The sequence below is a fragment of the Episyrphus balteatus genome, chromosome 1 (assembly GCF_945859705.1).
Source record: "Episyrphus balteatus chromosome 1, idEpiBalt1.1, whole genome shotgun sequence".
Taxonomy (NCBI): Eukaryota; Metazoa; Arthropoda; class Insecta; order Diptera; family Syrphidae; genus Episyrphus; species Episyrphus balteatus.
In genome coordinates, this window is record NC_079134.1 from 40,684,916 (window position 1) to 40,709,823 (window position 24,908).

Genomic DNA, 24,908 nt, shown 5'->3' on the forward strand with positions numbered 1-24,908 from the left:
AAAAAAACTCAATCCATCACTGATACTCTACTGTGCTTCACGGTAGGGAGCATATTTTTTTGGTTTCAAACATGTCCATGTTTGAGCGCCTTTCTGCCATTTTACAATCGGAATAAAACAAGTTAAAATTGCTTTTAGCATTGAAAAACATATTTTTCCGTTTTTTTTATCGAGCAATTCAGATGATTTTTTGTAAATACAACTATGATAAAGTATTTTTATTTTAAAATTTAAAGTGTTTCTTAAGACCCTTTCACTGCCTACCTTTTTAGGCAATGCATAGTATTAAAGAATGGTTTTTTTCCGAGCAGAAAGAGATTAAGACCAAATCTCTCAAAGCGTTCCTAACTGCACTTTATGTTGAATGCAGATTAAGCTCCTCATAGATCGAAAGAAAGTCGCAAAAGGATCTTTTATCAAAAAATTCTCTATTCGTCATAACATTTGTAACATTTTGTTTTATTTCGGTTTGAAAGTGTTCTACGACTCAGTAACGAATTTTATGAAATGACCCGTTACCTCAACACCGAGAATCGAAATCCTTGAAAAATCCGGTTAGTTTTGCACAGACGAAATTCTGACTTTCCTTCATTTTTCAATTGTTAAAATTTTTAAATGCATTATTGAACATTATTTTGTGTTCAAATTCCTTAACTGATATATTAACGATCTAGAATAATTATTAAAACGATATTTTGTTCCAGTTTTGTGTTATAAAATTTCAATTGATGAAAATCACAAAAAAAATCCCGAATGTTTTTAGCAGCACTGTATCTCAACTAAAATAAGTATAATAAAACTTCTTACTTTTGACTAACTGGTTGGCATTCTTGAAATCAGTAGTAGGTACCTTAATGTTTTCTAGTTAACAATCATAACATAACCAATGAATTGAAATATTTAAGTTTTATATTGTATTCAAAATAGACATTTTTGCACAGTTTTTTTTTTCGAGGCTTTTGTCTCATGGAATGCCTCATAATTTTAATCGGTCCGACGACACACACAAAAAAAATCGTTTTTTACCCACGAAAAAAATATTTTTCATCCTAAAGCTAAAGACTGAGAAAAAATGATATAAGTTGCAAGCTAAATTTCTTTACAACACAACATCTTAGTCTATAAAGTTATTCATCCAAATTTTAATATAAATATAATTTTTAAAGTAATGAAAATTTCAAACAAAGAAATGCACAAAAAAATCCAAAAAATAAAGATAAAAAGAAACTCTTTAAAAATAACCAACTGTTTAAAGCAATAACTTGCAGCCAACGCTTTTCTGTTATTTTATTTAATTGCTATCGATTGCGCCAAAATAAACTACACAACACACGCAAGCCCATTTTTGTGAGAAACTCGTAGGAGTTGTGTGTTTTCCATTTTATTAAGTCTTTTTTTTTTTGTATTGATTCATCTCGAAATGTTGAAATACAAAAGAAAGAAAAAAAAAAATTTAAAATAAAAATGAGCTTTCGAATGAAAATGCATATACTACACTCCTGATCGACTAAATAGATCCAAATTAATAAAAAAGGAATTGGATATTCAAAATAATGCAATCATCATTATTTTCTATGAACTTCTTTGAATAAAACAAAAATTATTAAACTTTAAAAAAACACTAGAATTTTTACAAAAAAAAAAGTGGAACCTATTTCAATGAACTGGAGTGTATACAACCACTCCCTGTATTTACGAACCCATAACTGATAACTGATTTATGACTATAGGCTCTATACGTCAATTTCATCTGAAACGAGATGAATGTAAATTATAATCAGCCACAGAAAAAAAAAACGAGAAGAAAACAGTAATTTTAATGTTAAGTTTGTTCCCAATCAGCTGCACTTGTGCTTCATTTGTATTTCTTTCAACAAACTTACTATATTCATAGCTCATTAATGTATACCAGATTATAAATAATGCAATTTAATTTCTTTCTTCTCTCCCTGTCTCTCTGCTCTCCTTTCGTGATATTCGTTTAGATATCGTTTTATATCAATTTATATACTGTTTTTTAAAAGTGAATAAAGTAGCCAGCAAAATGAAACCACAACATTATGGTGATAACAACTTTGGCAATGCAGTTGGTAAGTTGTCTAGTCTAGCAATCTAGCAATTTATTGCCTCAGGCCAAGCCAAAAATATACTCTCTGTCTGAAGACAGGCGAAAACTAGAGAGAGAGAGTTTTATAATTGTGGTTTTTTGAGGCTTGACCAACACCAAAACCAACAAAACGGTCAACGAATTCATTTTTTTTTGTTCAGTTTGTTTGTTTGTGTTTTCTTGCTCTAGACTTTACTTGCCTTGCCTTGCCTTAAAGCTAGTTACTGTCTGTTTTGTCTATAAACGCTCATCGAACTCTCATGTTGATGACCGACACGAAGACAACCGACCGAAGACAACGCTGACAAGACACTTTCCTTCGATTTCGATTCATCTTCGTCTGCTGCTTGCACTCATCGTTGGTCGATTGGTGGTCGTCTTTTTTATGGTATTTATAGACATCAGAGAAGTCTATACGGTCTAAATAGCTTTGAATGCAATTTATTTATTTAACACATATGGTTGACTATGGTTACCAAGTTTTTTATTTTTTTTTTAATTTGAAAAAATCCAATTTTTTTAAGATTGATTAAACTTTTGTTTGAGAAATGAAACTACAAACAATTATGGCACGTAACATCGCATTCAAATTTGCAATTTTTATGTTTTTTTTTTTTGCAATTTAAAGTTCTTAAGACAAAACTGACTCCAGATTCGGATTCAGCGCGTCGAAAATAAAGAAAGTCAGGTGCAGTCAAAAGAACTGGACACTTTCATTTGCATCACTGTGTTTAGCTGCCAAAATCCGAGTCTGTAGTCCGAAACAGTGTTGTTTAAACATTAATGCAAAATATGCTTTGAATTAAAAAGACATTCATTTTATTTATGGAATTTTCAATTTTTCTTCCATTAAAAAAATATTGCTTTAGTTCGAGCATTTTCCTATACAAAATAAAAATTAAATGCAGAAGTTCGTCGCAAGTACTTACTCTTGTGGTAAAATTTGCTTAGAATGTTAAAGCTTTTTAAATAATAAAATAATAATAACAGCTGAATTTCATCATTAATTTTTAAAAGAAATTTAAAAAAGTATTGAAAAATGTGTTTCAAAGTACGAAAACACTTTTTTTTTATTGTTTTCAATTTCCAAATAAAGTATGCTAATAGATTTGCAAGGAAATCTGGAAATAGTTTTTTTTAAGTTGTAGGAGATGTTTAAAAAAGATTTATTAATTAAAAAAAAAAAAATTTGCCATTTTGACGAAAAAATTAATCCACATATAAAAACAAAGTTTCAAGAAAATTCATTAATCCTTTTTCAAAATATTGATTTTTCAAAAAAAAAATTAAAAAATCCTCAATTCATATTTAATTTATTTTTTTATTTTGATAACTAAAACTCTTTAAAAAAAAAATTGTTGCAATTAGTTGACACTTAAGTGAAATTAAAAAAGGAAACAGTTCTATGGCATTTACAAAAGTATTTTTTTATTTCAAAAGTAAAAACGTATTGCAGTAGTACACACATGTTTTTTTTTAAATTAAAAACGTTTTCCAAGGCAAAAAAATGCTCGAATTAGAACAATATGTTTTTTTATTGTAACAAAATTTTAATATGCAATAAATACAGTATACTCTCGCTAACTTGAACATACGATAACTTGAACAATCCAATAACTTGAACATCCTATTTTCTTGAACTTTTTTATTGCTGACTCTATAAGTTGAATAATTTAAGTATTTGAAGCTCTGTAACTTGAACAAAAAAAAATGTATTTCAACAGAAGTTTGAATTTCTTCAATGTAGATTACTACGTTCGTAATCATGTTTTGCGTCATTTACATTAATTTATAATAACAAATTGAATTCATACAAAAACCAAGATTTTTTTATATGTTCCAGTAACTTGAACAATCCAATAACTTGAACAGGCCTGGTTTTGTATGTGTTCAAGTTAGCGAGATTCCACGTATATTATTTTTTTAAATTTTTATTGGAAAGGAAAACCATTTAAAAAAAAAAATGAACTTTTAACAACCTTGGTCTGAAGTACTAAGTTTGTACTGTAGCAACTTCTTTGTATTTAAATTTTTTTCAATCCTTCAAGGCTCCAGTTCACAAGAGCCATGTTGCAACAACTGCCTTACAGAAATGTCGGTCTGTTTATTCTGGCACTTTTAAACCCAGATTTCGCCCTTTCAGATTTCCAAAACTAAAAACAGAACTTCATTAAAATGAAAAATTACCGACAATAAACAGGAAGAATCTGAAATTCCTGCATATTGTGAAGAGCTTGGCAAAAAAATTTCCACGGTGTTTATAAACTTTTTGACCAATTTAAAAAAGCATGAAATACACTGAAAGTAATAAATTTCGTAAAATTAAGAAAATCGTTTCATACACTACATTTTCGTTGGCCCAACGAAACTTTCGAAAATATGTAATTTTTCGTAATATGAAAACTTTCATCAATAAATGCAAACGTTTCATACACTTTTTCTCCCTTTTTAGTGCCAAAAAATCCAATTCAATGAAAAGATTCATCAACTAACGAAAAATTTCATACTCATTTTAAAGAATAAAAATAAGAATTTTTTCCTTACTTTATCAAAGTTTTAATTAAGTAACGAAAAAATTCATTAACTTATGAAATTCAACATTAACTAACGAAAATCTTCATAAGCTTATGAAAATTCTTCATATACTAATGAAAAATATTATAGTAGGGGAGCCCGAGATGCTAAATTTGCAGTTACTCGAGCGCCATGGGGACCTATTGGATTGCGAAGATTAGGTTCTAAAACGAAAAAAAGTATATGGAAGTTTTCCATTTAAGTGGGGATAAGAGCTTATAAACACGTTAAGAAAATGTAAAAAAAAACTGCCACATTGAAATACTCGAGCGCGTCAGATATTAATAGGGTATACTCACATTGACTTTGTGATAACCGATAAATATTAATCTGACCATAAGACAGTGGTGGGTGGCTACAAAAAGCGGTAGAAAAAATTAAAAAAAAAAAGTTATTCGAGCGTGTCAGATTTTGAGAGGGTACGTTCAGTGAACTCCTAATAGTGTTCAATTTGAATAACTGACGATTTGGACGTGGCCTACATTTATAAATCATTTTTGAAAATGTAAAAAAATATTGTTAACTTAAGTTACTCGAGCGCGTCAGATTTTTCTACTGTAGGTTCAGCTCTATGTTGGAGTCACCCTAAATGATAATCTGACAATTATGTTAAGGTGTATTGCTAATCTGACAATTTAAAAAAAATTAGACAGTTTTTGAATAAAACAATATTTTTCGTTGGATGTAATACAAAATTTACATTATATACATATTATATACAAATAAATTTTATCTTCTTCGCTGGCTATAGGTCTTGTTTCGATTTTATCTAAACTTCTTTGTCGACGTTTCACGTGTGCTTACACGGAATAAGGCATAAGAATTTAATATTATATACAAAGGTCAATCAATAATAATTTAATATTCATAATAACTGGATTCGTCTTCCAGGTTGGTTTCCACTTGTTCAACTTTGTCGTCATCTCGTGTTTCTGTAAGCAAAAATGGTTATGATACTTACTTGATAATCTTTCTTTCGTATGATATTATATTATTAAAAAGTAAACGTACCTAAAGTCATAAGTTTTGCTCGTCTGGTCTTTAACGAAAGAAAAAATACCCCAAATCTAAGAACATTACGTAATGACCAGATGATCAGAGCTTCTATATTTATTAAAGATGGGGCTTTTGCTATAAAGTTAAGAATGTCACGTTATACCTCGATACAAAAATTTGAGTGTTGGACCGGACTGGATATGCTCCGATAGTAAATTCCATATAAAACGTCTTTTGGCACGGTGGGCAGGAGGCATCGACAGGTATGAGAAAAATGTCGACAAAAACTACAAGTTGGGTTGTATTTGTTGATGATTATACGTGCAAAATCCGTTGGAATTGAAATCCTAGCTGCTCCTTTTCAAAAGTTATTCATATTTTTCTATTTCTAATCGGGACAATTGGGAATAAAAATCTTAGGGAGAGTACGATAACTTAGGCGACAAGAATTGATAACGGTATTTTGTAGAGGAGTTTAATACAATAATTTTTTACTACAGAAGGGGGGGTCCATCTCCCCCCGTTTAGGCGGCAGGGGCAATTTTCTTAAATATCATGTTAAATACAAAAAAAAATTATTAAAAAACAATGGCAACACTTACAGTTATGAATGATACCTTTTTCAAGATACAGAATTGTACACTTGATTCTAATTTTTAAATCAAATTATTGCAATTAATTTTTCTTGAAATAATCAACTTCAAAGTCAAAATTTGGGAAAAAAGTTGAAAAAAAAACACATTAAATACTATTTTTACCAAGAATGCGAATTTAAATACGAAATAAATCAATGAAATAAACTGCCTCAATTAATTTATAATCAAATTCTGAAAATTATATGCTTCTATGCCTTCTAGTTTTTGAGAAAATTGAAAATTAAAAAACTACCTTTTATCAGATTTGTATTTTTTAGCTGTTAACGTGTTTACATAAACATAATGCTTGCAGTATGCCCCCTTGCAACCCCCTGCTTGAGCTCACTTCCTGAAAACCCGCGAAGCAAGCCAGTCATGATACTTTTAAGTTAAAAAGCTGTTCATATTGGTGAAAATAGTTAAGAAAATGAAAATCTGATAAAAAGATAATTTTCTTATTTTCAATTTTCTCGTAAATTATAAGGCACAGAAATATATGGTTTTCAGTATTTGATAAGAAATTAATTGAGGCAGTTTATTTTTTTGATTTATTTCATATTTAAATTTACAGTCTTGGTAAAAATAGTATTTAATGTGTTTTTTTGTCAACTTTTTTCCCAAATTTTGACTTTGAAGTTGATTATTTCGAGAACAATTAATTGCAATAATTTGATTTAAAAATTAGAATCAAGTGTACAATTCCGTATCTTGAAAAAGGTATCATTCATAACTGTAAGTGTTGCCATTGTTTTTTAATAATTTTTTTTTTGTATTTAACATGATATTTTAGAAAATTGCCCCTCCCGCCTAAACGGGGGGAGATGGACCCCCCCTCCTGTAGTAAAAAATTATTGTATTAAACTCTTCTACAAAATACCGTTATCAATTCTTGTCGCCTAAGTTATCGTACTCTCCCTAAGATTTTTATTCCCAATTGTCCCGATTAGAAATACAAAAATATGAATAACTTTTGAAAAGGAGCAGCTAGGATTTCAATTCCAACGGATTTTGCACGTATAATCATCAACAAATACAACCCAACTTGTAGTTTTTGTCGACATTTTTCTCATACCTATCGATGCTTCCTGCCCACCGTGTTGGGGCTTTGACACGTTATTTTTTATCCAATATAATGAATTCTTTAGATTTTTTTAAGTCAATCCGTATCCACATAATAAGTGTAAGTAAATAAGACAAAAAAATTAAGATATTTCGACAAAAACGTTAAAAACTCAGCAACACGAACCAAAAAATTGTATTTTTTTTTTACTGTACGTTCATGCTTTATCGATAATTTTGGCTATATTGCCCCATGAAAACCGTCAGATTATATGTTTTTCGTGTTCCTGATAAAATTCCCTTCAGAATAAAAAAAAAGTTAATCGCGCTCGAGTATTTCGAGGTGACGTTTTTTTTTTACAACTTTGTGCCTCTCCCATTTTCTTATGCCACGCTCAAATTGTCAGATTATTGAAATATAGACTTTTCTAGATGTACTTAACCTACCGTTTCTTAATCTGACGCGCTCGAGTATTTCCGAGGATCGATTTTTTTTTACTAATCTGACGGGCTGCCCACAACGCAGACCACTGTACCAAGCTTTTATATTTGGTAGGAGTACATTACTGAGTACAAGCTTTCTCCCCATATGATTTTCTGACGCGCTCGAGTAACGCGCGAAATCCCTTCCTGGGCTCCCCTACTATTACATTGGCTTATGAAAAAATACATCAGTTAACGAAAAAAATCGTTGCCTTACAAAAAAAAACGTAGATTTGGGTGCATTTCTGTTTTAATGATTAAAAATTTAATCTTGCTTTATATAGTTCACATTAGGTTTTTGTTTAAAAATCTATGTAAGTTGAGCTGAATATAAAAAATATTTGCGTATTGACAAGGTGTCTCACGATAAGTTGGACTCATCAGTTGACTTAAGTGAGCTCAACCTTGTCGAAACGCCAATTTTTGGTTTGGACTGTAAATTAATAATTTAACAAGTCCAATAAATAAATACTTTAATCTACTAAGGGCCAATTTTTCAATAGTCAGTTAAACAGTCAGTTAGTACTTATTCCTAAGGATAGAGAAAAAATCAATTTTTCAACAAGCAGATATAGCTTATTCCTAAGAATAAAACTATCTGCTTCCTTCAGAGACGAATAAAAATTATTCTAAGGAATAATCTCAACAAAAATATTGTGTCAGTTGTCAAAGCTGTTTTGAAAGAATTTTGAAAAAAAATACAGTGAAAAACAAGAAAACAAAAACAATCATGAATAAAATCATGACATTTAATTTTTAATATTTTTGAATTTGACAATTTTTTTTTTTGTTATTCTGTAGAATAAATTATTCTTGATTGAAAAATTCAATGTTTTTATCTGATTGTTTATGAGCCTTATAACTTTATTCGTCGAACAGTTAACTGACTGTTTATTAGAAGATTGAAAAATTGGCTCTAAAAAAAAATAATTAATACAACGAAAAGTTTCGTTAGCTAACGAATATTTTTTCGTAATTTAATTAAAATATTCATAAAATTTACGAAAAAATTCGTTAGCTAACGAAAGTTCTTTCATAAATTAATCAAAAAATAGATTGACTAACGAAAAATATCACCGTGGTTAATTAAATTTTACGTTAATCGATGAAAAATTTCGTAAAGTGTAAAAGTTCATTAACCCTCGATCAAAAATTTTTATGAAAAATTTCATTAAAATACTACAGTTTTCGTTGATTGATGAAGTTCTTCATTAACGTATGAAAGCCATTTCGTTGAGCCAATTAAATTTTTCATCGGCTGAAAATTAATTAAATTTTCGTTGGCTCAACGAATTTTTTCATTGTATTTACGTAAGGATTTGGTTCAGTGTAGGAAAAATTTAACTTATCTTAAATTTCCAACATTTTCTCTGTCAAAAATAAGAAAAAGAAAAGGGAATTGACTCCCTTTTTTTTATCCACCGACATTAAACAGAGCATATGGTTTATTCATAATGTGTGCTTCAGCCGTAAAGGATTTTAGTATATAAAGTAAAAAATCCTTTTATTTCTTAAAAATTAAGTTTACTATTTGAAATTTTAATATGAGCCCAGTTCTGGGTTCATACGATTGCATGTTGTATAAAATATCCTGAGTTAACGTTTGTAAAATTCGTGTTCTTATAAAATTTGCAAAACAAAATATACGTCTTGAGTTCTTTTGTGCATATACATATTTCGCAAAAACGTATAATGAGTTTGAAAACACTCATATACAGGGTGCACCACAGCCGGTGTTGTTTCTTTTCCTTCTTTTTTGTTTTAATTTGACATTGTTTAAAAGAAATGCGCTATTCAGCTGAATTTTCCCATTTTCTTTACATTTTTTTGACAAAATAAAAATACATATTTTAATTAAGAAAACAAAAAATCAATTTTGTATTAATATTGCATTTATAACAAGAATAAATAGAGATCATAAAATATATTAAAGAAAGTTTATTTTTTGAATTTAAATATATTTTCTGTAACACATTTTAAAGTAAAGTATAAATATTTAGTCTTTATTATAGCCTGTTTTTCCTTTTTTTTCTTCAGCCTATTTCACAAACTATCTCATTTTGGAAGTTCATCGATTTAACATTCAAAATGAGATAATTTGTGAAATTATTTAATTTAGGCTGTAGTCAAAACAGGCCAGGAAATTTCAAAATAATCGTGCAAAATTAATATATTTGTTATGAAAGATTTTAATTTTGATTTTTTTTTGGACCACAAAAATCCTCCGGATGAAATTAAGCAAAGAAACACATTTACTGGTATGCTAGTTAAAATTTTTCTAAAATCCTTTTAGTTTGTTAACATAGTCCTATTGTTATGCTAGAATAAAGTTTTACCTCGCTTGTCATCATTAAATGACAAAAAAAAAAACAGCACATAATTCTTCAAATAGAAATGTATGGCTCCTTATGATGACTGTAAAATGTAGATTCCTTTAATAAACCAAATTCAAATACATAAAAGTTTTTCAGTTTTCACAACTCCAACAATGCATCACAATAAATTTTAAAAGAATCCTCCCTCCAGTGCCTGCCTGACTGTCCCATTCCTCCCCCATCCCTTAACAAATAAAAAAACGGTTGAGCGTTTTTTTTATGTTTTTGTTCATCATTGGCCCAAATAACTGCACTTACAAAACTTTCCAACAAACAATGTTGGCAACCATTGTTTGACTTAAGTTTTTGATGTTATTTGAAAATAAAAGGGTGAGAAGGAGGAGGAGGTAGGTGGCGGTGGCAAAGGAGACCAAAATGCCGCGATGCAATACGATGAATACTCTACTCACACTGAAGTTATTTCATATTGTGCTCTTCGCGGTTTTTCTTGTTGATGCTCTTGGCAAAAGCGATTATTTCTCTCGCATATACTACAGTGTGTGCCCAATTTATTAATTTAATTGTACCTTCTGCAAAAAAAAATATATAAAACTAGAGAGAGAAAAAAAAAAAACAAGAAACAGTAAGCCCCAGCGTACTGAATTTCTTTTCTTTATTACTTCCTTGCGATCGTCGCATGGGGATACACGTCGCGGTCTCGAGATTGTGGTTTGTTTTTCGTCGTCGCAGTTGCATGCTTTGAGAAATTTCGTCAAGCTTTGAATTTTTTCTTTGTTTTACATAAAGAAATTTCCTTATTATTTTTTTTCTTCTTCCTTATTATTTTTCCTTAATTTTCTTATAAGTTTTTTAGTTTTTTTAAATTTTTTTTTGTGTAAAAAAAAGTTTGTGAAAATTGTACTCTAATTATACAAAAAGCACAGTTTCAACTTGTGTGACTTTTAAGTTACGAACAGTTAAAGAAAAAAAAAAAAAAAAAAATTGTTCAACAAGTGTTTTTTTGTTCTCTGTGCTGACCGACGCACCGCCTTTGATTAAATTCTTATTCAAAAAAAAAATGTCTCTAAGAACAATGACATAGTAAGTGAATTACATATTGTGTCTGTGTGTGTGTCTGTGACTTTTACAACTAACCCTTAAACATTTTTTATACACGTGAATTGCATAATTATAATATTGCAACACTATATTTTTTTTTCTGTATGATTTTTTTTTGTTGTTTTTAAATTTTATTTCTATCAGCCATCAAATAAATTGCATTATGAACAGGAGTAACATAAGAAGGTGTGTGTTTTGCTTGCCTATAGGTATATTTTTTTTATTTTTTCCTTTGCCTTTGATGTGTGTTTGAAAATATAAAAAAAAATCGAATATTATTTGGGTCAATTTCTAAAATAAACAAAATATAAATACAAAAAAAATAAACTTAAACGAATATTTATACTTGTGCACTGATTCATAGAAATATACCTTACCTCAGTATTTTTTTTTTTAAATTATTTATGCACTTTTTTTTTAATGCCAGGTATTTTTCTTATAAAAAAAAATATTGGCTAATTTTTGTTCAATTTTATATCGAGGAACGGTTTTGTGTGTCAGTCAGTCTCTATAATATATTGGCGTTGGATAACGGGGTTAATGGGAATATAATGTTTGATTCAATGCAAATATTTGATCAATTTTATTGATGAAATATTATATTTTGATGCAAAACGGAAGTTCTAGAATTTACTTTTAGTGGTGTAACATGAGTGTCAAGCTAAATATTTGTTAAGAGCTCTAGTGGTACAGTGCGGTGCAATCATTTAGGTTCATTATTTTTTAAATTTTGCATCTATGATATAGTTTTTTTTTTATTTCGCTATTACTCAGTTAAATGACACAGCACAAAACTAATTACTGTGCATTTTTTTCTTCAGTGTGAACTGAAAAAAAAACTGATTTTAATGCCAAGTGAGAAAGTTTCTTTTGCCCTTTCTTTTTCACGTCACACTTATTTTCGACTTGTCCTAGGTTTATTTCGAAATTCATTCATCAATTTCGGTGCATTGCATTGTTTGTAGTCAAATCGTAGATAAATGTTCGTTTTTTTTTTTTGTTTAAGAAGTCGAAATTGAATACATAATTACCTACATATAAAAATAATAAGGGCATTGTTGTTGTACAGTTGTGAATAATTTATAAAATCATTTTACTTAATTGTTTATTTTTTTTTTTTTTTAGATTCTGATGCCTTTAATTTTAGCACTAGTTAGGTCTAGATCTTTACAAACAAAAAAACAATTGACTTATTTTTGACTTGGGAAAAATCGAGAGATTATACAGTGTTTTTCTTTTTTCGTGTATAATTTTTTGAGAAATGAATTATGAGTATGTTTCAAAATTGTTAAATCAATTTATTCAAATATATTATTTATTAGAATGTTACATTTTTTGCTTGTCTATAATACTTATAATTGACTTTTAAGTCATATTTTTGTCTAAGAAATGCTCACCTCATAGGTTTGTAAAATGTAATTTTTTAATGCATTTGCTTATTAAATTAAACAAAATATTTATTGCAAATAAAAAAAAAATCTATTACAAATAAAATAATTGCTTTTATTATTAAAAGTAGCTTACAATGTTAAAGCTTTTTATAAATTTCGTAAAAATATAATTTAAATTTAATTTTATCATTAATCTTATAAGAAATATATATAAGAAAAGTTAATTTTAAAATTACGAAAACACCTTTTTTCTCCTTCAAATAATTTTTTGAAACTTGAAAGATTTGACTTTCCTGAATCTAAATCTGGTTTCAGAATATCTATAAAACGTGACTTTATAGGCCAATTCTGACTTCGGAATCAGCAATAATTCTTTAGAAGAGTATAGTTTTATTTAAAGGAGGATTTCCTTGTAATCAAAAACTGATTATTTTGAAAAATTTTTATATGTAATTTTTAAATTGAGGCCACTCAAACGTTTTCGCACAAAATTTTTTATTGAAATCAGTTAAGTATCTTACGAGAGAGAAACAAATCAAGAAAACGGTTCTTTGGGAGGTACCGTTAATAACCGTTATCAAACCAGAGTACATGTATTTTTTAATCGAAATCGTTAGAGCTGTTTTTGAAAAAAAAAACCTTTTCCATTTTCGTCATATGACAAGTACCGTTATTTTTTCATTATTTTGCATTCTCTATTATCGTTATGTCATGTCTGATTGTTATCTCGACTTGCCCTACCGCAAGTAAAATTTTGATCATGACCAAAAGTAAAATAAATGTCATTGTACAGCCAAACACCAAAATTAGTACAATAGAAGAAAGTTTGACAAAATGTAAATGATCTCTTCAAAATGACTGTAGGCGTCGCACATAGGATTATTTGCAGTAAAAACCTGGTCATAAGTCGATTTTCTGAAAATCAAAATTGACACCAAAAAGTTTGGCAAAGTGGGTGCAAAATAAACATGTGTCAATATGCTGCACTCATTTTTTGTTTTTCGATCGTGTCTTGTTAAAAAATAAGTTCAAAGTTAACTGTTACATCTACCTCATTTTTATTTGAATGCGAAGTATTTTGGTGAGTGTTATTCTATATGCGATATCGAAGTGTTGTGATAGAAATCTAAAAAAATTTAAATGCACAATTTTTCTTCAGTTATTTATTAACGATATTAATAAAGTTTTGAAAATGTTAGATGATTTTTTCTATTTTAATTCGGGCTTAGAACTAGTTTCTTAAAACTTGATATTTTTGGTAAGTTATTAGGTATATGAACTTTAATGATTTTGTTTTAGTATACCCCGTTATTCTGCGGTGAATTAAAACTTATGAGTTAGTTTATATATTCTTTAACACAATGCAACAAAAATTGGGTGCTCTTAGGTGCTCTTTAGAGAATCGAGGGTCAATTAGCTTTTCACTTTCTGATAGAAAATATTCCTTACTTTATGCAACGTTTTTTATTTTTAAATTAAATTTACTGATGTTATTACTGTATTTTATTTTGGGTGATCTTAATTAAGGTTGGGGAAGAGAGAAAAGAAACTGACAATTGGGTATTAGGGATGAGGAAAAAAAATTAAGAAAAATAATGTCGACAGGCGGAGTACAGGCCATTAATCAATTTTTTTTAGTTTTTGGTAAAAAAATAAAAATAACAAAAACTAGGTTTATATTGTATTTTCTTGTAGGAATACTCATTTTAAACAGAAATAATAACACAAACCACGAAAAATAATTATGGCCAGGTTTTTGATGAAAATACTCCTATGTGCGTCGTAGGGTCTAGAAAAAAGTGAATGGCAAGTTAAGTAGGCAAAAATTAGTTAGCCCGCTGGTTGTTTAATAATAATAATGTGTCAAGTCCATATAAAATTTGTGCATTATTTTGAACTTTGAGAAGCTTTTTCTGAGGAACAAAATATTTCAACGGCCAATAAAACATCCAACCTATAGAGAAGTGGACTTGACCCATTATTATTCTAAACACGTCTTATGTATGGCATTGTAAACGAATTTACTTTTCGAATTAACTTTGAATATTTTCTGAGGGCTCTAAAAAAGCCCAAATGAAAAAAGTCGAACAAAAATCAATCGATTCGCCCCCGAAATATTCAAAAAAAAAAAAAACTGTTTCGTACAAAATGGAAAAGAAAATTATTTTTTTTAAATTTTTCTTTCTGAAGTGCATTTTTTTTTTTTTTTGTATTTGAATTTCAAATCACAAAATTTTGTGAAAAAATCGCGATTTGAAATTCGACCTACAATTGCATTAACTAATTGGGGCATCTCAAGTTATTGCATCCTGCTTTGTTTTCAATAATTCCAATAATGGAAACAATTTTTTATTTTGCTCAATTCACACACTAATAACAATAAAAAAAAATCCTTTAAAACGCTTTTTGGTTCATACTTAGATGTCAAGTGGATGTTATGCAAACAATAATTCCAACTAAACTTAACAAAGTGAACTGCACTGTAAACTTTATCTTTTAGAACCTAATTCAAACAGTTTATTTTGAGTCACTCAATCAGTATTATGCACTGTTTTATTTGTTTTGCTCTTTTTTTTTTTGGTGCGATAAGCACGACTCATAGCAAAATTAGCTTGTTTGTGAATCAAAACAATGTTGTGACGATGCATTTTGTATTTGAAATTCATTTCTTCGTTGAATTTGCGGAGACCCTATGTTTTACAACAACAATGCTTGGATATATTCATACGTACATTTTACATTAGTTTTATTTCTCTATTATCTTGTGTTTGTTGACTCTGGTTTATCAAGGTTATTAATTTCAATGAACTTCTTACACTGTTTGTGGTCATGTTTTCCTATCTAATAATTTAGTTGTTTTTATTTTTATAACATAATTATTGTTTATATAAATAAAATTAATTATTTAATGGAAAATTAAAGGTTAGTTTCACTTAAAAGATTTAATTCATTCCCTAAGGAAACCAAATAAATCGATAAAATGTAATTTTCTTATAGATTCATATTTCTTATTCTCTATTTAAAAATTTATTTTCATTCCCCCCTATCATGTGAAAGGTTCTTTTCATTTTTAATGTCTCTACACGATTATTTTTATAGATTTTTATAGAAAAAAAAATATCGTGATAAAATTTATATGTTTATTCATAAACCCAATTACCAATTCGTTTTCCAACGTTTAAGTGGTGACTTTTGTGACGCATAATCAAACAAACTTTCACCTTAATCCACTTTTACACAAACTATTTACCTTTTCATTCGTTTTTATTGATTTAATTGACCTCTAATTAGAAAGAAATCACACAAACACAATCATGCATTTTCATTGTTGAGCAGAGATCTAGGGCAGTGATTTAGTTTTTAATCGATTGATGGTTAAATTTACAAAACACGTTATTATGGTAGTTATCAGGTTTTTTTTTCTTTTTCTATAATTAGACATTGATTCATAGATACAATTTTAAATGTTAATTTATCCACAATCAATAAATTCGCAGTTTTTAATGATAAAATAAAATAGATCTAAAACGCATTACACTTTTTGCAATTGAATTTATCAGTTGAACGATATCTTATCGTGGTTTGATAATTTTTTTTTTTAAGTGTTGCTATTTTAAGCTGAACCGTCATACATATATTTAACCATACTCTTATTTTTTTATCAAGTAAAAAAAAAAAAATAAAATAACATTTGTAGTAGTTTGAACAATTTTCATTGTTTGATTGTTTGCCATTTTTGTTTTTTTTTTTTTTTTTTTTTTTTTTTGTCAATTTTGGTAAATACAAAAGCACTGCCACTGGGCTTAAAAAGATTGCATTAGAAGCTTTAAATCTATTAAAAATACCTTACGTTCAGTATGCACTTTTTAATGATTTTGTTTTTTCATTAAAAGTCCTATTATTTGTTTCACCTGGAAACTTTCTTGTGTTTTCTAGCAATGTAAGTGGTTTCTTTTTTCGGTACCAAAACTTAATTGAAAAAACAGCTGTCAATTCCTGGGAATTTTAGTGGAAAAATAGTAAAATAAGTTTATTTATAGAACATGAATAACATTTCGTCCAGCATTCACAATTGAATTTGAAATTTTCTCTGGGTGAAATCTTGTTCACGTGAAATTCACAATAGGTTGGTTAAGCCTTGCGTCCCATATTATATTAAATTGATTTTTTGACCATGCAACCGAAGGGATTTTTTTTTAAATCGAACAATTTAATTCTGAAATTGTGGGACTCCGTTTGGTCTTCGTATTTCTTTCAAATGTTCTCTGCCCGAAAAATCCTAGCTTTGTTTTTCACATGTTGATGTTCATTTTCAGAAGCGGATATGTGGAGTCCATTTTTTATTGTCTCCGTGAGCGACACTTTCATCGAGAGGAAGAGTGAAACTAAAAACCTTTCTATTGAGCGATATGCGCCACTAATCACATACTTTGGTGGATGTAAGAAATTAAATCACGTATCTTCCATCAAAAACTTTTATAACAATCGTTATTGTATTTTATTATATATATATTTTTTTTTTTTACCTCAAAACGGAAACAGTTTCCTTTTGAATTTTTTTTGAGCGATAGTGAATCTTCCTAACAACTATTTCCAGGCATTAAATTGAGAATCATTTTCGTTCCCATGTTTGAAACACGAGAAACATTCCCAAGGAAATTTTCATTCACAATGGCCCCTAATTCTTGTCGCTCTCTTTTCAATTTCTACCTTCATCTTGTCAAGTAATGATGCGTAACGTTCCTACAACGATCAAAGATAAATTTATGAATATTTGTTTGTTTCTGATGAAAACGGTTCTTCGCAATTTTGACTGCATTCTATTTTCGGGGATATTGTATACAAGTTTCATCTTTAGTTGCGTCTAGATAGAATGTCACAGCCTAATCAGAAGAGCTCCTTGTATAGATTTTTATTAGGCCCAGTTTTTCAGTGCGGGATTAAAGTCAAACCCGACTAAACTCATCAATTTTTATGAGTTTACTCTGGGTGAACTGGAAAAAAATGTTTTCAATTTACTTCTGTGAACTTGATTTGCATTTATCTATTCATTCCCTACTGAAAATCCGTTTCTTAAATTCACTGGAGTGAAATTTATTTGTAGGAATAAATATTTTTGAATAAACTTAGCACTAAACAAAGGACCCTTAAAATGTTTATCACTGTGGGACAGCATGCTTTTAATTTTAAGATGACCCTTGTACAAGTGAACGAGTGATCTCTTAAATAGATTGTTTGATACAATAAATCCCATCCCAATTACTTAACCTTTAGGATCGCTATTCCTCAAAAATTAAAACCTATCTACACTTTATCGGCAGATTGTGAACCAATCTGTTTTTAAATTCAAAAACGTCAAAACCTCATTACAGACCTGTATTTAGGATCCGAATAGCAGCCTCTCGGTTTCTACTTCTCTCTATATCAAAACCATACTTATAAGACTCTCATTAAGAACTTGATGTTTAGTCATCATTTCTGCACCGCAATTGAGTAAGATGGACCTGCAAATATTTCTTGGCTAAATTTCTAGTCAACAGTCTTAAAAAGATGTTTTGTTGACAACTAACTTATCAGGAAAAACAACTCCTCACACTTACCGGGAGTCAGATTCGCATAACCACAGGTATCCTTACTGGACACTGCCCAGTAAAAAAACACCTCAGACCATGGGCATTACACAAGAAGATACCTGCAGAATGTGTAACGAAGACGAAGAAACAGCAGAACACATACTGTGTCACTGTATTAATAAATACACGTCGCCGGCACCTCACCCAAAAACATACTAAGTTATAAACTTAGGATTTCTACGTGAACTTAAAAAAAGGGGAAATCACAATAGGCCCATCAGAGGCCGCAGTGATAAGGCGAATTATTCCCACCTCTCACCCTAATCTAAATCTAAATCTAACTTATCAGGGAACCAAAACTTTACTAGCTTTGTTCCGTACCGAAAAATACATAAAATCCATAATTATTTGCTCATATTGTATTTTTAATTCCAAAAAACATGAATTATTACCTATTTTTATTAAATTTTTTTTATTTGTTTCATTACAGCATTGCTGAGGAGAAGAAAAAACAGGGAAATGACCAATATAAAGCACAAAACTACCAAGCTGCCCTCAAATTATACTCTGATGCAATTTCACTATGTCCCGATTCGGCTGCCTTCTATGGCAATCGTGCTGCATGCCACATGATGTTGTGCAACTATCACAATGCACTAAGTGATGCCCGCACAGCTGTTCGTATTGATCCTAAATTCGAAAAAGGCTATGTCCGCATAGCCAAATGCTGCACTATTCTCGGTGATATTATCGGAACCGAGCAGGCCATCAAAAAGCTCGAAGAAGTTGATCCCTTAAATAGTGCTATTAAAATTGAACAACAGTCGTGTCAGCAATTGCGTCAAATCGAAAAGACTGTCCAAACTCAGTATGAATCACAATCCTACAGAAATGTCGTCTACTATCTAGACAATGCACTTAAAATAGCTCCAGCTTGCCTCAAGTACAAGCTAATGAAGGCCGAGTGTTTGGCATTCCTGGGTCGTACAGATGAGGCAGTCGATATTGCTGTGAGTGTTATGAAGAATGATACCACCTCAGCTGATGCCATCTATGTACGTGGATTGTGCTTGTACTACAGTGACAATCTGGAAAAAGGTATTTTGCACTTTGAACGAGCTCTACAACTCGATCCAGATCACCAGAAAGCCAAGACTATGCGTTTCAAATCGAAATTACTCAAAGAGAAAAAAGAGTCTGGCAATGTGCTTTTCAAATCTGGACGTTTCCGTGAGGCTTTGACCGTTTACACAGATGCCCTTGAAATCGATCCATTCAACAAGGACATGAACAGCAAATTGTACTACAATCGAGCTTTGGTTAATTCAAAAATTGGCAGTTTGCGTGAAGCCATTGTTGATTGTACAAAAGTTTTGGAAATCAATTCAAATTATTTGAAAGCTTTACTTTTGCGTGCCAGATGTAATAACGATTTGGAGAAGTTCGAGGAATGTGTTGCGGATTATGAGGCAGCATTCCAAATTCAAAAAACTAACGACATCAAAAATATGTTGCGAGATGCTAAATTTGCATTGAAAAAATCAAAACGAAAGGATTACTATAAGATCTTGGGGGTAAATAAAAATTCAACAGAAGATGAAATCAAAAAGGCCTATCGCAAGAAAGCTTTGGTTCATCATCCAGACAGACATGCTAACTCAACAGCAGAGGAGCGCAAAATTGAGGAACTTAAATTTAAGGAAATCGGTGAAGCTTATGCTATTCTTTCTGATTCAAGAAAGAAGATGCGATATGATAGTGGTCAGGATATTGATGAACAGGAACAAGGAGGTAAAATATGAACTTAAAATTTTTTTTTAATATTAATTTATTATTCCTTCCAGCTTAGTTTTTTTTTTTTTTAATATTCAAAAAGCACTGTTTTATTGAGTATTAAATTGTTAAAGAAGAAAGATGAGTGTTTTTAAACACCAAATTGGTTGATGTCATCTTCCACTTTTGCTTGAAAGTTAATTGTTACCTTTATTATCCACACAATAAATTTTACTAACCATCTTTCCCGTTGTGCAATGTTATTTGGATCGAAGAAGAAGAATTTTTCTCTCAAAGCAAATAAGCTCCGAATCATACGGCAAGCGTCTGCAGACACAAAACTCTTAATAAGAGTAAGATTTACTATTTGTATAAATTCTAAGTTCAGAAAAAATGCGGTTGACGATAGGGACTCGAAGTTTTATCCCTGCATTGACGTCATTTTGCGAAATTGGGTGAAATCTTAAACTATTTCGAAAATTACTTTTGAGTATTTCTCCGAGTCATCAGCGCAAGGAGTTGAACAAACTTTTTAAAAATTTTGAAAAATGTCTCTTTTAATTTTGAGGTATGTGAAATTGCTTAAAGGACAATAGCTTTGGAAATTTTAAAGCGGTTGTATGTGTTTGACCAGCTTTGACGACTCGTCAAGTGCAAAAGCTGCAAAAGCTGTTGAGAAAAGGAAGTTTGTCTTTATTAACAATATCATATTAGAAATATTAAAGTCGATCAAAAGAAAATGCATAGTTCAAGTTCTTCTGGTAAGGTCGGTTAAGTCGTAGGCCGTAATAAATGTAGTTTAGGGGTTCCATTCAATGGGCATACTTTCTTCTGAACAGATTGTATAAACTGGTTGGTACAAGACCTGATCAAAACATTCCAGCTTATCGGCAAGCTATCACAAACGGCTGATCTAAACTTGAATTCTAATTCCACTGGTCTTACTTTTTGTAGGTCTTATGGAATGATATCTTGACCATCATTATCCTAGTAGTTTATTCTGCTTATCAGCGAATTTGTCATGTCAAGTTTCTACTCTGAGCTGGTTGGATTTCTTTGTGTCGTTTGTTTCATTTAAAAAAATTTTTTTTTCGAATACATATTAACCTTTTTATAGAAACCCTCATTAAACTCAACCTTTAGCTTTTTGTGGCCCTCTTTCTTCCTTTTTAGAAGTTGGTTTACTATGACGGCTGTTCTAATATTTGTTCGAATTGAAAACGGAAACGAAAATTGAATCCGTGCGGATTGAAAACGGTTTTTCTGATTTCCATTCCATTTTTTATTGGAGAATATTGTATTTCGGTAGCAGATTGCTGCCCGGATTGAAAACAGCTAAAATTCGAAAACGGGAGAAAAAAGAATTCGAATGGAAATTAGAACAGGCTAAGTCTTTAAGAACCGTTGGCTCAAACGAAACTTAAGAATTTATAAGTTCTGCATAAGACCTTATGTGCCAGTTTACGCAGAGGAAAAAGTAGAACCTACATAATAGCTACCTTTCAAGGGCCGAGGGATAAAAGCAAGTACATAAATGTTTTCTTATGAGTAAATCTTTGAATCTAAATCATCTTCAAAATCATATTCGTATAAATAGATATCAGTACCTAGTTCACTTTCGTAATTTATCCTGTATTCACAAAACCAATTTATTTACAGGTTCTAATGGATTTTCTTTCGAAACTGACGAAGATGATACCGATGAAGATGAACCTAAAGAATCTGATAGCTTATTTTCATATGAAAGCGAAGAATTTAGTCCAAAGAGACGTAGAACAGGTTTCTGATCTCTTTCTACCTTTATTCAATACAAATTAAGTACAAAATCAGTCAACTGTGAATGTACAAATATAAAGTCCATTGTCTTGTCATAAAAGAAAACTCATTTACTTCGCAAATATATATTAAACTAAATATAATTGAACGTTTCTATTTTTTTTTATAAAGATTTTACTATTTTTTGTCAATTTTGACTGGACTTATGAAGTATTATCTCATGTGTTATAGTATTCAAGTACAATAATTAAGCACGTTATTTCTTTCCCCTTTTTTCATAGAAAGTTAGTTATGAAATTAATGGGCAGCTTTTTCTCATAAAGGATCATATATGGCGTCATAAAAGCAAGATTTTTACTGTTCGACAGGATTCTTGGATATTGTACTGTAAAACTCTGTATTTTGTTTCAATTTAGTTAAAATTCTCCTTATTATCTTACAACATAAAGCTTCGTTTAAGTAGAATGGTTTCCTCACACTATTTTCGAGTTACTTCTGCCTGGTCATCGTCCAGTGCCTTCTTTGTTTCTCTAGGACAAATGAACCTATCTTAGGTGTAACACATTAATCGCAATGCTTCTTGTAAAATATGTCCCCATTGGCTTTTTGTAAAATTGGACTCCGCTTAAGGGCATTTCCATTATGTTTTGTTGTTCCTTTAATACATACATAAGTTAAGAACTCTCAAAAGCCCAAGAAATTGGAAACATTTTAAAAAATATTTCAACCCTGAGAATTAAATCACGACCCTCTGCGGCTCTTACCATTGAGCTACCATTTGATATATTCTTAATGAACGTAGAGTGCAAATAAACACATTGAAACATAGGTTTTATGCTTTTGTGATCCTGACACCTGTTAGACTCTTGGTTATAACCTACAAGTGTATCAAAAGATGCCATCCAATTTCAGATTGAATTGAAAATTTGAAAAAAAAAGACAAAAAGTCCTAATAATCATTTTGGAAAGCAATAAATAAAACCAAAAGTCCAATTTAGAGCCAATTTTTCAATAGTCAGCTAAACCACAGTTAGAGCTTATTTCTGGGAATATCTATTTTTTTACGTTGATATTATTCGTTTGATAGTCTAACTTATAATTGAACAAATTGAATGAAATAAAAAGAAAGCAAACATCTTCGCCGTATTCCTTGGTCCTAGAGAAAGTATTCAAGGCGTCCTATTCACAAGGAGTGAATAATAACTCAAATACGAACTTAACCTCATATAAAAAAAGAGAATTATACAAAGAATTTAAAAAGCTGGATTAGTGGATTAACCTCCTGTTTAACCAAAAACAATAAAACAAATCGTTTCGGTCCATTTCGCTCCTTTCTGCCATATCGAAAGTATTTGAGACAATGTTTCGCAATCAAAAGGCTTCCTTAAGATTTGTTTTTAAAGAGTTTCTAGTAACACACGGGCACGAATACTCAGACTCTAAAGAAATGGGGGCTGGGCTACCACAAGACAGTGTTATATTTCCGATTTTGTTCGTTTTGTTTATGTGCCTGTACCTTATTTTCAAGTTAACTTCAATTAAATTACAAATAATCATGTAAGTCTATAACATGCGTCGTTGGTTAAGAACTACAGCTTTTGTTTAGGTGCGGTGACCGCTTAACATTTGGGACTTTCACCAGATGCTAATTACAGAATTTATTATTTAATTACAATTCTATTTTAAATCTCTCTAAACTTACAAAATTTGTTAATTTTATGTACATATTAATTTAATTAAATATTTTTCTTGTCTTTTGCAGAATTCGATCCAAATCAAATGTTCCGACAGTTTTTCCAGTTTAGTGGCGGCAATGGTGCCTCTTTTGGTTTTGACTTCTAATCAAATTAAATTTAACTACGTACTACCACCTTTACTCTGATTCTCTCTATCAAGATGTCTTTTACTACACTTTGAAAATTTGAAGCAATTAAAAAACTGCTGCAATTCAACAGTTAAAAGCAAATCTTCAAGGATTCTCAACACAGCAAACATCAATAACAACAACAACTATAATAATTTATGTTATAAATTAAATTAAATAAAAAAGAAAAAAATAATCAGAATTATTGTTTCGATAATAATGTTAAAAAACAAATGTTAACAATTACTGAGAAATAATTTTAAAAATATATAATTCTTTTCTATTCATTATTTTTTTTACAAACTTAAATTACAAATTATTATATATTTAGTTTGTCATTCAGTCAATCAGTTAGTAGTCATTTTATAAACCCTAATTAGAGTCTTGATAAAAATAACTTAAATTTTGTTTTCGTTTAAGAAGATGAGAGAATATAGACAGATTAGAGTAAAAAAAAAGAAAAACAAATAAAGTAAACAAAAGATAAAAATAAAGAAGTTCACACAGTTGATTATTATGTTTCCAAATAAAATGTGATATTAAAATCAGAGTCGACAAAAAAGAAATAAAATTATTCAAATCATTTTAATGGAATCTTGTTATCGATTGTTAATATAAACAAAAACAACACACAAAAAAAATTGTTATGATGGAAACAACTATTCTTCATGAAAAAGTGGATTTTTAAAATTTTAAATAATTTAAATACATTTTGTGTACTTTAATTTATATACTTTTGTTTTGAGTTTTGATTTTTTTTTCTTCATTTTTTTTACCATACATTTTCTGGATAGCGTTTATTTACAAATTTATCATAGACAAGACAAAAAAATAAATTCAAATAAAAAGAAAAATACAAGTTGTTAAAATAACTTGGTTAAATGTAAAATAATTGTTTTATTTTTTACAAAAAGATCGAAACACATTTGATTTTTGAAATACGAGTAGTTTTGTGGTATCGTGTTGCAATTGAATTACAATTAGGTTTTGATTACGAATGAAGACACAATTTTCAAGGCATTAAAAATTGATTGAAAAATTGCCCAACGCATTGACTCTGACGTCACCAATAACATTGTTTTCACTCTTGCAATACACCCACAACTTTGTGGAACTGTGTGTACCATCGTACCCATAATCAAGATTATTCCCCTTGAACGTCATATTTACGTCACAGAGTGAACGCGGCGCTGAAAGATGCCTCTGACCGTCTGACAAAAATTTGGTACATGTTGCAATCTTT

The 24,908-nt window shown here is 29.8% G+C and overlaps 1 protein-coding gene across 4 annotated transcripts in view; it reads left to right on the top strand.

The window, feature by feature from the left end:
* Nucleotides 1-24,215, top strand: part of LOC129913994 (dnaJ homolog subfamily C member 7) — a 50,076-nt gene extending 25,861 nt beyond the window's left edge. The window contains exons 1-4 of one of the 4 annotated variants that reach the window (XM_055993022.1): nt 10,767-11,270; nt 18,743-20,043; nt 21,685-21,804; nt 23,564-24,215. In XM_055993022.1, coding sequence (XP_055848997.1) covers nt 11,248-11,270; nt 18,743-20,043; nt 21,685-21,804; nt 23,564-23,643 — 1,524 coding nt within the window. In that variant the 5' untranslated portion in view covers nt 10,767-11,247 and the 3' untranslated portion in view covers nt 23,644-24,215. Of the gene's footprint in view, nt 1-10,766; nt 11,271-11,347; nt 11,475-18,742; nt 20,044-21,684; nt 21,805-23,563 lie in introns of those variants that run through there. The other 3 variants (XM_055993031.1, XM_055993013.1, XM_055993039.1) reach the window with 3 other exon arrangements.
* The last annotated feature ends 693 nt before the right edge of the window (nt 24,216-24,908 follow it).